A 17500-nucleotide genomic window follows, 5' to 3' on the forward strand; every position below is an offset into this window, starting at 1 on the left:
GCATCTTTTATATGACTGCACTTCCCGCTCCCCCTCCCTCCCTCCCTCCCCCTCTCAGCCTCTTATCAGCCAGTAGATCACAAGTACAAACTCCAGCAAAATGTACGAGGGGGGGTGGGGGGGTTTCAGATAGCCTCTTGGGCTGGGGATGGTTCGGGGCACACCTGAGCCAAACGTGGGCCAGAAGCAGGCCGGTGTCTGCCACTGGGCGCGTGCGAACAGCCCTGACTCATTTCCACACTCCGCCCCTCCATCCGGTCAGTCTCGCAGGTCGCGTGCAAGGTCGCGGCCCACGCTAAAGACACTCAACAGGGCCTTGTTGCCGGCGGCTTCACGCCACGCCACGGCTCCCCCTGCCAGCTGCTTCCCACTCACACGGCGGCCATCTTCACGACTCTTTTGACCTCTGCTGAGATGCTGAAAGCAGGAAGTGGCTAGTAGAATTAAGCTAACAGAGACACACACACACACACACACCAGAGAAACCTGACATATGACTCCCAGTATCTTTTCTCTGTTACTCTTTTTGTGTTTATCCACTTTTGCCCTTTTCTCTTGGCAGCGTGGGGGGGGGGGGGGGGTTACCTACAGGCCTGTTCCAGCAGCCTCATGCCACCATTTTGTGCTCGTGTGGTGGGAGGGAGTGTGTCTGGGAGGCTGGAGCTGCGTTGGCGGCAGTGATGAATGCAGCTGGAGGTGCTACAGGGCTGCCTGTGTTCTGGCTCCCAGCCAAGCACACCTCAATGAAGCTGCTGGGGCTGTTGTGTTTTTCCCATGCACATGATAAAGCTATTACCACACAATGGCTTGATTAACAATTGTGTGCATGTGTTCTTTCTCGCTCTCTCTCTCTCTCTTTCTGTCTTTCTTGGCACGACATAGCCACTAAAGCATGTAAAGCTCGTTGAATAGAACTCCTTTTGTCAGGGCTGAGAAAAGTATGTGTTGTTGGTGGCTATCTAGGAGTTTCCATGGTGGATGTTTTGTTTTTCCTTCTCCTGGTCTGAGGAAGCCAAGCAGGTGCAGCAGCAACTGGAGGGTGGTAATCATTAGCTCCACGGCATTCAGCTGAGGAGCTCTACGTACCCACGCCACACATAATCTCTGATCACATGGTTATGTGCTGGCTCTTGTGCAATTGTATTTTCACAACACACGTACACACATACTATCAGTATGTATGTGCGTGTCTGCATGTGCGTGTGCAAGTGGATGCTATTGCGGTGGGGTGCAAACATATTCTGTCTTTTCCCTCAAGGCAAAGTATATCAATATTTCCGAGATCTTAGAGTAAAATAGGCATCCACAAAAACAAATAATTCTTAACATGAAAAAACATGATGACATCACATATATAGACGCTTAACATTTACAGGAAAATGTTTTTCGACTGGGAAAATGAATTACTGTCTTCCATGCAAATGAGTGTGCCTGTACCACATACAAATGCAATCCATTCCCTGAGTGAAAAATAGAACAGCCTCCTGAACGCTGAGGAGAGTTAATACTCTAAAAAGCCATGACATCAACACCAAATGGTGACAAATGCTGGAACAAATATGCACAAATGAATGAAATGGCAATACATTAATATTAACGTGCAGACTTGCAACTGCTGTAGCTCAGGCCATTTTACATAATATTCAGGTGAAATATGAGCATTCTGAAGTAAGTCTATCAACACACATGCATAAATGCATGAAAAATAATGCACAGATATACTGATATCCCAGTGTTTCCCATACATTGACTTATTTGTGGCGGCCCACCACAATATCAACATTGACCACCACACAATGACTTTTCAGGTTGTACTAAATTGTGCTTACTGTAAATATGATTTACATCATAACCAGCTGTGGTAATTTGTTAAAAACAGTTAATTCTGCAAACCAACCGCCACAAATGGAATTCAATTCTCTGGGAAACATTGTATCCTCCAAGTCTGATCCAGTGAAAGACTGTGTAGATATACACACGTAATAGATGAACTATTGTGAATAATCAAGCCTTTAAAGAGTCGAAGACTTCTTAGGTCATGCGTCTGCAATGAAACCTTTCCGTTCACAGGCCCATGTGAAGGTGTTTGTTTCCATGCCAACATTAAAATGGGGGATAAAACAGAGCTTCTAAGGATCTGATCTGAAGAGAGACCTTTTGAGGTTGCCTTTGAGAACCTGAGATGTGGCAGCTAATTGAAACGTAAGGCCAAAAAACTCCAGCTTTGGGCTTAAATGGCCTGGAGGACAACGAGAGAAAGAGAGCCGCCTCCATGTTGTTGTTATGCTGGCCCATCGCTTACATCCTGAGGACAGGATGAGAGCGAGAGAGAGAGAGAGAGAGAGAGAGGGAGAGAGAGAGAGAGAGAGAGAGAGAGAAAGAAAAAAGAGGAGGGGGGGGGTTTCCAAAGCTCCCCTCTTCACAAGACAGCAGGCATCCAGGTGTCTCTTCCTCCCCCTTCCCCCACTCTTTTTCTGTCTCCACCGCAAGACTCCACATGTCTCTCTCTCTCTCTCTCTCTCAGCTTCATCCAAAACAAGTGTGGTGCATCTCCGTCTGACCCCTCGCTCAACTCCGGTACGTCAATCCCTCACCCCCCCCCCCCCCCCCCCCACTGCCCTGAGACAAGGTGAGCCAGCCGCCAAGGCGGTGGAGGAGGATTAATTACACAGGCTTCAAAAACACTTAGCCGAGTCAGAGGCGGGTCACTGGGAATTAATGTGAACAAACAGCATCGCCCAAATGAGCCCCAAAAACAGCATCGGAGCGGAGCAGGAGCGAAGGAAAGGAAAGTAGCTTTCCACAAGGCGGAGAGAGCTGGAACGTGAAGCGCGGGGGTCACATGAAGAGAGATAGAGAGCGAGCGAGCAGGCGGGTGGGCGAGCTGTCGACTCAGCCGACTGCCTCCAGTCTGAGGCGCTAGCTGTAAACAGGATTAAGGTATTTTGATGGTTAAGAGGCCGTTTTGGGGTGGTGGGGGGGGGGCCTCGGTGCAGTGGCGGCAGCGGCGGCTGCAGCTTGTGCCTGCTTGCCGCGTGTCTTACCTCGCACGTAGAGGTTGGCGGGGGCGGAGTAGCGCGTCCCTGCGCTGTTCATGGCCACACACTCGTACTTGCCCTGATCCGACTCCTCACTGTTCTCGATCTGCAACGCTCCTGCAAAGAGATGGACATCACGTTACGCTCTGGCTACGCTCAGTGAGGTGTGTGCACGCAACTCACACAAACACGGAACCTGGCACGTAGACAAACATACAGACACACACACACACACACACACAAAACAAGTTTTTCGTACACAATTAATCACTGGTAAGAACTTCTAGTAACCACTACAGCTCTAGGAGGGGCTCTCCTGCCAAGAGAAGATCACTAGAATCTACTTCAGAGACAATCTCCGAAAGCCAACTTCACAGAGAAGTAGCCCATTACAACAAGGGAACAATACATTTGAGGTGCATTTGCTGATACTGCAGAAAACATGATGGGAACCTTAGGTAAGAGCTTCTAACTCCTATCTGTCTTCTTTTGGAGCCCACTGAATAAGTGCTGCTGTTTTTTCAACGGTTGGCATCAGGAGGACAATGCCAGAGATGCTACATTTCTAGCCTAAACTAAAGCCTGTTATAAATCAAACTATATTTCACTTCGTTGTGGAGTTGTGGAAAAAAAAAAAAACACCTGATACCCTGAGCCACATCTGATGGGAACTCTTTGGGAAAATAACTCTCAGAAACCCTTTCTTTTTATCTTAAAAGAGAATTCCGGTGTGATATTGACCTAAAGTGTATTGAAACATGATACCGAGTGTGAACGTATGTCTCATAGCCCATCTCGGGCTATGAGACATCGCTCACCTCGGGTATCATGTTTCAATACACTTTAGGTCAATATCACACCAGAATTCTCCTTTAAGAAACATAGGTCTGTATGAATAAAAAGGGTTTGCGTTTAGTGCCGTGTTTCAGGAAGCCTCATTCTGTTACAGAAGACTATGAATCGCACTCCTTTTTCCAATCATTGCGCTAGCATCCACCCCAGATATGATTTTTTGTCTTGACACTGAACAAAGGCATATTGGGTATTTCTCTTTTTTTTTCAATTTGCAGGGCACCATGACAAAGGCAGCACCATTAGCTCTGGGACGGCATAGGACAGGAGCGCCAGGAAACCCTGACAGCCCTGACGCGACGGCAGAAATGAAAATCCGATAACTCTCGCAGCTGGATCATGGCTGGACATTAGCCTCGGATGCCTACTTCGAGCAGATAAACTGGCCACAAATCACCAATCAATTCTGCCATTGTTCGTCGCTCATGGCACCCTCTACTCGTCTGTCAATGCACCATTTATCAAAAAGGCCTGAAACTGAAAGCGGCTGGGTTTACCTGTGTACACACTGGCAGTACCCTGCAGAGCTAATATACAACAGCGAGAACCCCTCCTCACACAACACTTACCTGCACTGTTTACTTCTCCAAGACATTGATCATAAACATTACACTAATGAATACACAATGATAGTGCATTAGTCTCCAAGAGTAATATTACATATAGTGGTTTGAAAATGAACATATAATATTGAGAGTTAATAACAACGTAATGTTCTTAGTCATGGTCAGACAATGATGTTGACCGTGACTGGTATCATGCATTGGAGGATAGGAAGCACATAGAAAAATAATAAAACTTGCAATATATTTCAGAAATGTTCCTGAAATGCATTATGTATGAATGTTACAACATGAACAATGCTGACCAACATCAAAATTAAAGACATAAAAAACTATGAGTGCATGGCATCATGGTACCTGTGACTCTTTTCGAGCACACGTTAAAAAATAAAAACCCCATTAATAAGCCTCAAACACACAAACACATTCATACACACACATACAAACACACATTCACTCTCTCACACACTCACACACACACACACACACACACACACACACCCCTCTATAGGTGGGGGGAAAATCTTCTTTGATAAGGATTTTTTCCCCCATCCACATCAAAAGTCATTGTGTCAGAAATCTGACAGGAGAAGCATGTTCTTGTCGTTCGCGGGTCTTAGCTTTCTCCCCCGAAGGTTTTATCGGTTCCTGAGATGAGAGCATAATGTCGGCCAAATCTGGCACAGCCCCCTGCCAGGAGGGGGGAGATGCCCGAGTTCATCACAAGCTCTATTTTATGAAAAAGAAAAAAATAATAATAATTTAATATCTTCTCGCTTTTTTCCTTCTTATGTTTTGTATTGTGCTTCGACATCTCAGGGCATCTCCCCCCCAGCTTCAAGTCAGGCCTCTGGTTGTGATGACATGGAGGTGGTCTGTCTCCTCTGATCACCTGTGAGTGTTAATTATGATACCGTGACAGTGATGGGCAGACTGCCTTGCACTCGAACTTCCATTCGTCTTCTCAAGCATTTTAGTGTCGCGAAAAGAGAATATTCAACCCTGCTAAATAGACAGCCCTTTTCACAAAGTGGAATTCCGTAAGGTTTTTTTTTTTTTTTTTACAGAACAGGGGAAGTTGCCAGAAATACCATTGACCTTGAGTGATTTCACTGAAGCTAAAGAGAATTACAGTCAATCCTCCTTCAGCCTGGCTAGACAGTGTCCAGACCATGCGTTACAGTAGCCCATTGTCTTTTTAAAATGCGAGTCAACAGTTACTCTTCACAATGCCTTTTATTGTGCTACATATGCTTTTTTTTACAGTGATTTAGCGACTCTTTAATGACACTGATGGTCAACAGTATGTAACAAGACACAAATATTATAGTGTGTTGTCTCTAACAACAATATCCTCGAGCAGACAATTTGTCGGTTTTATTCTTTACACTCAAATGCATTGGAGTCTCCGTGTCTTCTTCATCTGACCACTGGTGGTCTTTTTGGTCTTTGTGTTGTTTTGGAAGTCAGACAACGAGACAGACTCACAGAGGATCATGCACTGAAGCGGAGAACGTGTCGGGGACGACAGACAACGAGAGAGGTGAGAGTGGGGAATGGGGACACTCAGGTGGGCGGACGGGGGAGGAGGACAGGGATGGTGAGTTGGTGGACATTTCCTGCTTTTCCGGCATTCTTACCTCTGATTGGCGTACCACCTGGTGAGGTAATTTGAATGCAAATAAGATTAAAGAGAAGCGTTAGTACAAAGGGGTGCGAGAGAGAGAAGAGAGAAGAGAAATTCAGAAGAAAGAAAAACAACAGGACAGAAGGTAGGGATGCTGTTCTGAGAGACAGCCTCTGTGCTGTACTTTCTTTTTAAAAGCAATGTGCTGCATAACTTAAGAGACTTAAGGAAACAAGGTCACATCAATTGTGACAAGGCAACTACAAGACAAAGATAAAAGAAATAAGCGTTTGAAAGACAGAGAGAGAGAGAGAGAGAGAGAGAGAGAGAGAAAGAAAGAGAGAGAGAAAAAAGAGAGAGAGAGCTAATACTCCATCGGTCAGGGACCTGAGGAGGCTCTATCCTGGTTTACTGGGTTCTGTAACTGACTATGAAATGCTCCCTGCTGGAAATTCAGCAACAGCTGTTGCTGAATTACCTCAATCTTTAAGCACAGAGCCCTCTATATTATTAACAGGCCAGCCAGGCTTCACTCATCTTTTTAAGATCTGTCTAAGCTAGCTCAGGGAAAAATAAAAGCCTGCACCATTGTGGTCCTTCAAATTCATCCAGTCTGGCTGGGGGGAGAGAGGGCTCATCACGTGTGTGATGCAACAGATAGAAACCTACGCCTGTACTGCTGTGCGCTGTCATCTTCCCCACTCTGTAGAGAGAGCTCTGTAGCGCAGCACCATTCTATGGTGGAAACTGGGTTGCTGCAGAGAGGCCCCGCATCAGCACCAGCACCTGGGAGGCTTTCCTTACTACCACCACACCTGTCATCTACAGAGTCTAGACAACAGTTCAGATTTCACTGGAGCAATGTGACCAAAAAAAGCTATCTCAGTCGAAACTCATAACCATTGAATTATTTTAAGATATTAATGTAAGATAAAATAAAGAAATTCAGTTATAGATATACATATACACATTTAGTTGTTAGTAAAGGGGACATATGGGGGCATATTTGGTCTGCGGAGTCTGTTGGTTACTATGCAGATGCATGAGATCTGCATAATAATCCAACCACTTGCCACAGAGGAGTGCTTATACGAGGGGGGAGAGAGAGAGAGAGTTAGGGAAGCCTTTGTAAGCTGTGTGGGCTATTTGGAAAGGCCATCAGCAGCTTACTAAAGGTTTGGTGTGCACTGCCAGCGATCAGGAGGCCTGGCCTCTCGTCCGAGAGAAACACCCCGCCATTCCAGAGGCCAGGGAGGTCTCTCTTCTGAGCTGGCAGCAAGCTCCTGTCTTTTGGCAGCCTGGCAGCGCAGTGTGGGCCATGATGAAAAATAGTAATGTTTTTTATGCTCGTTACTATGTTTTCACTATGGCCAGAGGTGGGTCTCTTTGATCTGATACTCTGGTGTCTCATTCAGTTACTGTGGTCTTGGATAAGTCAGATGTTGGTATTGTATTTTGGTATATAAAAACAGAAGCTTGGATTGTAAATTGGCATTTGGCTCCATTAATAGGACCAGACAAGCTTTAAAAAAAACACAGACATAGAGATAACAAGACTCATTACACGCAATCATTTTCAAATTAACTTTGTTCACATACATCATTCTTCCACTGACATAGAGCTCCTAAAGGTAAAGCTAAAACAAAGTGAAAAGGCCAGTAGGTTCCCACTTGCTCTGAAGCTTTAGGTATTGAACAGCTGGTTTAGCAGCTCTTGCTGGGAGTGACGGTCCGTGTACTGTAAAGTGCATAGTTTGCTCGGCTGTGTTTACTGGAGAGGAGCAGGATTAGGCGTTTGTCGAGAGACACTAATCCGCTTTGGCCCCATACTCCCACCTTGCTATCAGATCCTGGGGCGAGTGCTTTTCTGTTTGCTTATCATGTGGCCTGCATTGTAAACAGCTGCGCTGATCGATGGCCTGTGCAGAAGCACTCGTTTGACAGGGGCCAAGCTATAATTACTGAGACAATGACATATTCTGAAGGGGATTAAGATCCATTTGACGCAGAGGACACTGAGTTTTGTATCTGTAACATGCAGAGAGCAAGGGTCATAAATTGAAAAATGGGACCATTAGTATTTCTTGATGGAAAGGAGTCACCTCTCGCTAGCTGCTAATTCCACAGCAAATTTAATCTCGAGGGCCAAAATAATGGATTATATCACAACAAATAAATGACATCAGCGTCCAGTGATAATATGACATTGATCTCAATCTAGGCTTGCATTTGTGATGACAGATAGGCCGAGCTGGAATCAGTGCATTCCTGTCCTACTGCAGTTAAGGGCAGGAGTTGACAAAGGCTGTGCACCTAATTGAAACAAATTGCCATGCCGACACGTTAATAATGCATGGCGTATCTGTCCGCACCTAGGGCCTTTGCTGAAAGTGGAGGGAAAAAGAGTCTCTACAGCTATCTTCAAAGCCGGAGGCGTCTTGAAGACTGCCCGGTGACATTTCTCTCTGTTCTAAGAGGAAATTGGGGAGGAAATGTGAAGGGCATGGCGCCGTCGGTGAAAATGTGTCGCCGTATTCCCCCCCCTTTGTAGTCACGCTCGGTTGCACCCCGATATTATTCCACCATGGCCGCATTGATAACTTCCCTAGGATCAAACCAATGTTTATGAGCCATTATTTAGAGAGGGGGGGGGGAAAGAAAGAAAATGGCTTGGGCCCCCGTCACTGCACACGGGACGCGGGGGAGAAGAATGGACGGCCTCGCCAACCCTGACTTTTCTTCAAGGCTCCCAGAGAGCAGGTTCTCCTCAGGCTCGGCTCTATTCAGGGATGCTGGGCAGGCTCGGCATGGAGTTGCTTTAGCTTGTTGCTTCATTAAAATTAATCACCGCATGCACCTGGGAGGTACTAGGGGCACATCAAATATTCCCACACAAAACCAGCTTGGGCTGTGAAAGCACTCCAGCCAATGAGGGAAATACATAAGCAATTTCCCCCTTACCTTTCCTTTTTTTATTTATTTGGGGGAGTATAAAAGAATTAGTTTGTTGATGGCAGAAAACATCTTTGGCAGCTATTGTGTGAATTCATCCATGCCTTTGTCCTTGAGGCCCTCAAAATGGGTTCAGAAATGGACATATGGTCACATTGTCAATGATCTAGCTGCAATTATACAGAGAAAACGAATCATATGGGCACCCCAATGCTCGAGTGACAAATATGCCTCTGAGTAGGTGTGTGTGTGTGTGTGTGTGTGTGTGTGTGTGTGCGTGCGTGTGTGGACTGTTCAATCTCTGTCACAATAGGCAGCTACTCGGTGAAAACACTGTTTTGTATACCCTTTGGGAGCCCATTTCAGCTGTTTATCACCGTAGCCTTGTGAATTATTAATCAGTGACTTTCTTTAGAATCTACAAGTACCTCAATCAAGTAAGCTGCATGTGGCAAGCTGTAAACTTTTTAATGGATGTAGTGGGATTTTAAATATATTGTTTTTTTTGGTTTTTTTATCCAGAAATCAAGCAATTAAACGAGCACAGTGTTTGTATCCTTGTGGGTTCCTTCCCACGTGCCCATTGGACATCATTCGCTTTACCTGAGCGGAGCTGCTTGATACGTCCATTGCTGCCGGTGATGTCGACGGGCAGGAAGTCTTTGAACCAGGAGATCTCCGGGTCTGGGTTTCCGCTGGCGGCGCACAGCATGGTGGCCGTGCGCGTTCTCTCCACCACCTTCAGCTGGGGGCCCATGTCAATGGTGGGGAAGCCATGTGGAATCTGGTCCTCTGCAACACACCAAAGGGACAAAACACAAGAGTGGGTGAGTGGACGAGTGGGTATTAAGGCTGGGCTGGGCGAAGTAAGACATCAGTCAAGCAATGGATGCCTTCACAGGACCTGACCCGAACACCCCCCCCCCACACACACATTTGGATACATGAGACCACCCTGGGGTTCTATTTTTTTCCTCTCTTTGCTCTGCGAATTTCATTTGTTCCCTCTTCTCATGCCACAGTGCGAGACAGGAAGGTGGTCCCCTTTTTAACGGTGTGAAATCCTGTCGTAATGTAAATATCGCTGGGCCGGGCGCGTGACTAATCCTCCTTTGGTATTTCTCGTCACGGATCTGCGCGAGCGAGAGAGCAGGAGCCGCGATATCCCTCCCGCTTCCCCGCGTTCGCATGGAGCCAGCGCCTCTCTTTCCTGCTCAGACAATCTGAAAGGCTAAGTGTGGTCAAATGCCAGCTCTGCCAAATTAAGAATAAAACATGAAAAAAATCAATGTCCCAGAATTCCATTTCATGCAGCAGCACCCCCCCCAAACCACCCACCCTGCCCACACACACACCACCATCAACCCCCTAGATGAAAATGTGCAAAGAAATGAGAAGACAGACAGAGCTGTGGAGCTGTGGGCAATGTCATACCAGGGGGAGAGAAAGAAAGAAAATTTGAGAAAATTGAGGCCAAGAATCAACTGGGTGGAAAGTTGCTCAATTCACAGACAATGGAGAGGTCTGAGACATTCCCACACAATCTAAGCGCATGCGAACACAATCAAACAGCCATAAAGTAAGACGGCGCAACCTCAGCTACTTAAGATGCAAATCCGTTTTAAAAATCTCCCAGAGTAAATCGTAAGTGTTTAAATTGTATCTACAAATGTTATCCTTATTTTAACCTTATTCAAAAATACTATACTGTTGGACTTCTTTTACAGCTGAAATAGCACAAATAAATTCCTAACACATTCAAGTCTTGATTATTACAAAGAAAAAAGAACTAGAACAGCAAAGGCATCAGTCAAAGGCCAAAGGTCAAAGTTATATACTCAGAGCCTCTGGTGGGAACTGAGTAGGTTGTGGCACAAGAAAACTACAGTGCGAGGCTGGGAAACCCTATAATAAAGAGCTTTAAAACGCTGCTTTGAGAGAGAGGAGGAGGTTCCCACTGCGAGGGGCACAAATGAACTCGGGAGGGACTCCTGGGAGGGGCTGATCCGCAGTTCTGGCACAGGCGTGGAAAATACCTGGGCTTTTTGAAAGCCTCTGCCCTGGATCCAGATCAAGCTGGAACAGCCTGTTCATCTCTCTCGCTTTCTGCACGAGTGCAAGGGCCCTCCTCACCTTTTGTTGTTGTTTTAGCGCGCTGCTAAGGACAACCATTGTCAAGGGAGGGGGTGGGGGAAGACTCCACGAAGCAGACAGGCCGGCCAACAGTGTCTTTACTGGGTAAAAGTCTTTAGTGTACTTCTTTTCGGGATGGAGACAGGCCGAGATGTTGTAATGGAGCCCGCTGGGAACTCCGCAAACACATTCTCACAAACACACGACGCAGCCATGAGACAGAAGAGTGTATGTGCCAGGGATCAAAACAACCCCAACGGAGCCCATGCCAGCCAGAGAACACAGCAGAGCAGAGAGAGAGAGGGAGAGAGATAGAGGGACAGAGAGAGAGAGGGACAGAGAGGGAGAGAGAGAGAGAGGGACAGAGAGAGAGAGAGAGAGAGAGAGAGAGAGAGAGAGAGAGAGAGAGAGAGAGGGACAGGAATATAAAGGGGGAGAATGAGAAGGAAAAATGTGATAATTGGACAGACAACAGCATTCCCACCACAGTGGACCCCAGTTTGCCAAACTCATTTGGAGCACACTACAGTGTGACACAGTGAGAGGCTGAGAACTAGCAAGAGCTGTGCAGCAACATACATACACAACCTGAGAGCCGCCATCATTACCATTAAAAAAAAAAAAACCTATCACTTAGATAGATCTTAAGTATACATCATTATGAGCAAAGTGAATTTCATACAGTGACTCACTGAGGCAGCAAAGGTTGAAATATTCTAAAATATTCAAATTGCACTGCCACTGAACATTCTGTATTTTTTTTTTTTAAAGGTATCTTTTTGGGTCTGCATAAAAATATTCTAAACCTGAGAAGTCTGGAAGTTTGATTAAAATTGTAAGTTGAGGAGAGAGAGAGAGAGAGAGAGAGAGAGAGAGAGAGAGAGAGAGAGAGAGAGAGAGAGAGAGGAGACGGAACTTCTCTCAGCCCATTTTCCTGCACTGCAAATGAGAGACTGGATGAGTTACAGAGCCTATTTGCAGGGAAACGGGTAGGTGTCACTCTCCCAGGGGGGCTTTCAAAGACAGCCCAACCAATCCCTTCTGGAAGCCCTTTGTTGGCTGTGATGAGCGAAGAAAACATGTCATATTTCTGTTTGCAAAAGAGCAGGAGGGAGAGAGAGAGAGAGAGAGAGAGAGAGAGAGAGAGAGAGAGAGAGAGAGAGAGAGAGAGAAACCTCTCAGGCCCACCTGAAAACCAACACCTTCCCATTCCATCTGAGATGACGTGATGATAGTTAGCCACGACTAGGATTTCATAAGCAGTTTGTTCCCACAACAATGCTGTCCTGCTCACCGCACCGCTTTAGACGGTTTTTTACTTTGTCCACCTGACACTGTATGGACGTCAAAGCTCTAGCTCACATGGTAAACACTATATTGGAATAATAACCACATTCCTAAGTTTCTGTCAAAGAGAATTACGGTTCATTTAGGGGAGCCGGGGGATTGGGTGGAACAACACAGAAAAACAACAGCACCGTATCCAATGGCCTTTGGTGGAATTTCTGCAATGAGGGATTACTTTCTCACCTACCTAATCCCCTCATACAATGAGCGACGGCATGGTAACAGAGTTGACGGGCCGTCACTCAGGAGGTATTCGAGTCTAGGGAAGAGGCAGTGCACCAACACGTCTGTCTGTCTGCTCCAATCACTCCTGCCTGCCTGCACAACACTTAAAAGAACTAGGGATGCATATGTGTGTGTGTGTGTGTGTGTGTGTGTGTGTGTGTGTGTGTGTGTGTGTGTGTGTGTGTGTGTGTGTGTGTGTTTTGGGGGTGGAACAGGACAAAAAGGAGCAACGGCAACACAAACTATCGCGATGGCAGGCAGGAGAGGGAGTAAGAAACTGCTGCAGCAGTTTCTGCCTGTCGAGGCTCAGTCTGTCCTGACAGAGAATTCAAATGCCCCATCTGCTCCGACATTCTCTTTCATCTGGTCGAGTAAGAAACTAACTTACTGTGGGAGATGTGTGCTTTCACCATTTTTATGAGTCTGTAGTGCAAACTTAATGAAAATTTGACAGCCAGTACAGCTTGAGGAAAGAAAGCATGATCAAACCACTGTTCAAGTGAACCACTCGGAACCATATTTGATAAGGTTTATAAGTTACCTAAACCCCACTGAGAGACCAACCAACCAGAATAACAATAGGTTATGGGTAAACACTACAACAGCTTCATGAGAACTAACCAGAACAACAGCTCCATGAGAACTAACCAGAAAAAACAACACGTTATGGGTAAACACTACAACAGCTCCATGAGAACTAACCAGAATAACAACACGTTATGGGTAAACACTACAACAGCTCCATGAGAACTATGTCATGGTATGACAGTCCTACATGTACAACATGTGAATGTTGCCAGACGTGTGTACTGTATGTGTATAAGTATTTTCGGCACTTTGGCCAACAGCTTGTAACAGAGGCTTAATGAAGAGCGCCAAGTGTGTGAGGCGTCTTTTTTCTTGCTTTCTGTCTGCCTGACCTCGGTGTCACAGCTCGCTGCACACACACACACACACACACACACACACACACACACAGACCACCACCTCCCCACACTGGTGCTATTGTTCCCCAGGCACGACCGTGACAAGGTGTTTGGCTCCAACTGAGCCACACATTCCAGCTGTAATTTAGAAGTCGCATTGTAAGACTGCAAAGGAAACATAATCAGCCGGGATAAAGGCAGCAGGAGGAACGAGAACTTGGTGTGTACGTGTGAGCGTGGGAGCTTGTGTGTGTGTGTGTTGGGGGTGGGGGGTGCTGTAGGGCGTCTGTGACACTGAAGTATTTACTGTAGTAACATTTGGGTCCGGCTGACAGGTGTTTTGAAGAAGCAACGATAAATGCAGAGCCTTGAGTGATCTGCTTGTTTTGGGGACAAGTCCTCTACCCTGGCTTACTCTACCACGCTTATTTTTACACGCTTGTAGTTTATTTATTCATTTTTTCCCCCTCTTTTGCTTCTTTCATGCTGTGTCAAGTCTTTCAGAGCTCAGTGCTGGCGCAAATAATAAAAATGTCCTGTGTCAAACAACAGCCTCTTGGCACTGTCCGTCAGGACTTCAAAGGAAAAGGTTTTTTTTCTGTCTTTCATTTGAAAAAAAAAAATAAAAAAAAACGGGGAAAAGACTCGCAACAGTGCAATCCTGTCGGATGGACACTTGAACCCCCCTTGGACCTCTGTGTAAGTCACTTGACAATTTGCTCCATTACTGGCATCTGCTGTGAGTCCAGCATGCTGATGGCAGCTCCCCTATGCTTTAGAGCTAACCTTTGAAGTGGACACAAGCCAAGGAGTTTTTTTTTGGAAATACTACTTAAATAAGCTTCAATTATTTTGCTACGAGAACAGATGCATTTAAATATATTTAATCTCACTTAGATTTCACTTTACGCAGTGTGGAGCCCCCCCCCACACACACACACACAAACACACACACAAACTCACACTCACACATCCCACCCCCTATTCCACCCCTGAACTCATGCAGATTTACACCTCTGAACTTTCCATAGCATACAGATTGACATGTCAGCCTCGGGAATCCAGGTGCATATCAATTACCGTTCTGGATTTTCCCATGGAATCAGCGACAGTGAGGAAATATTTGGGACATGAACGGATGGCCGAGTGGGGAAAAAAAGTGGGACAGGCGCGGGGAAAGCTCCCTTCCCACAATTCCACTGTAAGGCTCAGTTAAAAAAGAGCGAGCAGACACAGCCTTGACCAGCGTTGCTTTTCCCCCACAGAAAAGCCAAACAAATCTGCAATATTCATATTATGCAACCGAGTCATGAAAAGGCTAAACTGAGCAATGGCTCCTTCTGTGGTGAATGCTGGACCAGCTGCTTCGTCACCGAGAGCAGAAGGGGGAGAGAGCAGGACAAGTCCCCACACGCTGGTTAATGGCATTTTCGCTGGCACTTAAGAGTAGTTTTATTCTGGCAGGTTGTCCGTGTCCACTTATCAACCGACAGGGGCAGCTCATGGGAGAGCACAGCAGCTTTTTTATGCAGCAGTCCCAAGCTTTTCACCTCCGGCAACACAGGGGTTTAATTAATGCCAATCCAGATGGCAGCCGCTGATGTCTGTGTGGGTCTGGCCCGCACCTGCCATGGAGACGGCTCACTTCAGGGCCAGAAGTGTACCGGAATCAGCAGCCGAGACAGATGGGGCATGGGCTGTTCCGTCAGTGGAAAGGAACCTTTCAAAAGAACCTTTGGAGCTACATGACCAATGAGAAAGATGACCTGTCTCCTTTGACATTTGCTCTATACCTCCATATCCTCATCACACACACACACACACACACACACACACACACACACACACACACACACATCCTTTAATCAAGGAGATGCTGAAACACCCCAGAGGGAATTGTCTGCTCTTAATAAGATCTTCCTCCTTGGCAAATTAAAAGAGCAGCTTTATATTAGAGGAGGGGTATGGGAGATCGGCAAGGGCTGACAGGCAGGTATTAAAACAAGACACTGGACGACAACAAAGCCAATGGCAGGAAAGCCACTGACAGGATTTGGAGGGGAAGATGCTTCCCAATTAACAATGCAGCACTGCAAACCAACCTTCCATCTTATACTAATGAACCAACTGTTAAACAGAACCTGTGGGCATTAAGATACATTGCTCAATGCTATGACGCTTTGTTTTTAGGCACCACGCTGAATATGATAAAGTTCTGTTGTGATATATATATATGTATATAAAATATATAAATAAATAAATAAAGGGCATAGCAAAAAGATTTGGCTGATCTCTTCTTGTAGTAGTTCGTCCTTCAACATGTTTCAGGGGAAGTATTGAACGAGCGAAGACATCACCTGCAGCACGCCACAAATAAACCACTCTCTCAGACACCCTGAGGTGACCCTGATCTCTCACAGAAATTGATGGTTTGAGCAGAAAAAAAGAGCGAAAGTGAACAACAGCGTAGCACTGCGCTGAGCAAAAGCCCATTTTTATCGGGGGCGCATCGGTGGTTGTTAGAGCAGTGCTACTCCGTAATCTTCCCAGCCAAGGCCCCCACCCGCAAGTGACAACGCCGTACGGGCCATCAAGCACGCTGTCATGCCGTAATTGGGTGGCAAGAGCGGACCGACGGTCAGGTGGGTGGGTGAGGTGCGCCGCCACGCCGGGCCGTGTCACGGTGACATCAAGAGGTTGGCGTGTGTGTGTGTGTGTGTTTTACTTTCTTTCTTTTTATGTTTTTGGGGTGGGGGAGAGGGTCGTAAAGTGGCCCCTATGCCTTGCCCGTCTAACCCCACCCCGCCCCACGCACACACACCCACCCATCCCCTCTAGCTGCCACGAAAAACGCTTTCCCGACGCTTTCCCGCCAAACCACCACCAAGCTTCCGACCTTCACTTGTTTTCATGAAGGATAATTAGTTAGCAGAATTTATTTGCATTGCTAATTCTCTCCCTCACCCCACAACCCCACTCTCACCCCCCCCCCCCACACACACACACACACCCTTCATTTGTGCCTTCCTTCCCTTGCCCTGTCTCTTTCACAACCAGTCACATACACACACCCAGTCACACACACACTAAAGCATCATGGTTCCTAATAAGCCTTTAATAGCTGCTGTTTGAACCACAGCCTTTGAAGACGGCTCTCTGGAGGTTTACATAAGTCAGCAGAGTTTACTCATCGGCTAGCGCTTAACGCTTTGCAGGCAATGCTAGTGCAATAGCTCCCCTGACTCCCCCAACCCTTCTCTCTCTCTCTCTCTCTCTCTCTCTCTCTCTCTCTCTCTCTCTCTCTCTCTCTCTCTCTCTCTCTCTCTCTCTCTCTCTCTCTCTCTCTCTCTCTCTCTCTCTCTCTCTCTCTCTCTCTCTCTCTCTCTCTCTCTCTCTCTCTCTCTGATGATGGGGAGATGGCGAGACAGCAACAGGAATCTTGCTCCTATTTCTAATGCTAGATCTCCAGAGGAATGATTGGCCACCATGAAGCCACTTTATAAATATATATATATACATACATCCATTGAGCATACACATACACAACAATATGCATATGTACAGTACATGTGCCACCACACACACACACACACACACCACACACACACACACACACACACACACACAACACACACACACAAGCGAGAGGAATGTAAAGGGAGGTAAAGAGAGAGGGAGAGATAGTGTGTGTATAAGAGAGAAATTGGTTTTGCGTTTGGATTTGTCCGACTCATTCCTCTCTCTGACAAACGCACACACATTCTCTCTCTCTCACACACACACACACACACACACAAACTAAGTCACCCTTACAGGCAGTGTGCAACTGATTTTAAC

At 46.4% G+C, this 17500-nt stretch overlaps 1 protein-coding gene across 26 annotated transcripts in view; it reads right to left on the reverse strand.

The window, feature by feature from the left end:
• Nucleotides 1-17500, reverse strand: part of ptprfa (protein tyrosine phosphatase receptor type Fa) — a 226507-nt gene that overhangs the window by 96107 nt on the left and 112900 nt on the right. For 15 of the 26 annotated variants that reach the window (XM_048252130.1, XM_048252133.1, XM_048252132.1 and 12 more), the window contains exons 5-7: nt 9636-9824; nt 6094-6111; nt 3045-3155 (exon numbers count right to left, since the gene is read on the reverse strand). In XM_048252130.1, the coding sequence (XP_048108087.1) occupies nt 3045-3155; nt 6094-6111; nt 9636-9824 (318 nt within the window). The remainder of the gene's footprint in view (nt 1-3044; nt 3156-6093; nt 6112-9635; nt 9825-17500) is intronic. The other 11 variants (XM_048252134.1, XM_048252131.1, XM_048252143.1 and 8 more) reach the window with 1 other exon arrangement.

The sequence above is a fragment of the Alosa alosa genome, chromosome 9 (assembly GCF_017589495.1).
Source record: "Alosa alosa isolate M-15738 ecotype Scorff River chromosome 9, AALO_Geno_1.1, whole genome shotgun sequence".
Taxonomy (NCBI): Eukaryota; Metazoa; Chordata; class Actinopteri; order Clupeiformes; family Clupeidae; genus Alosa; species Alosa alosa.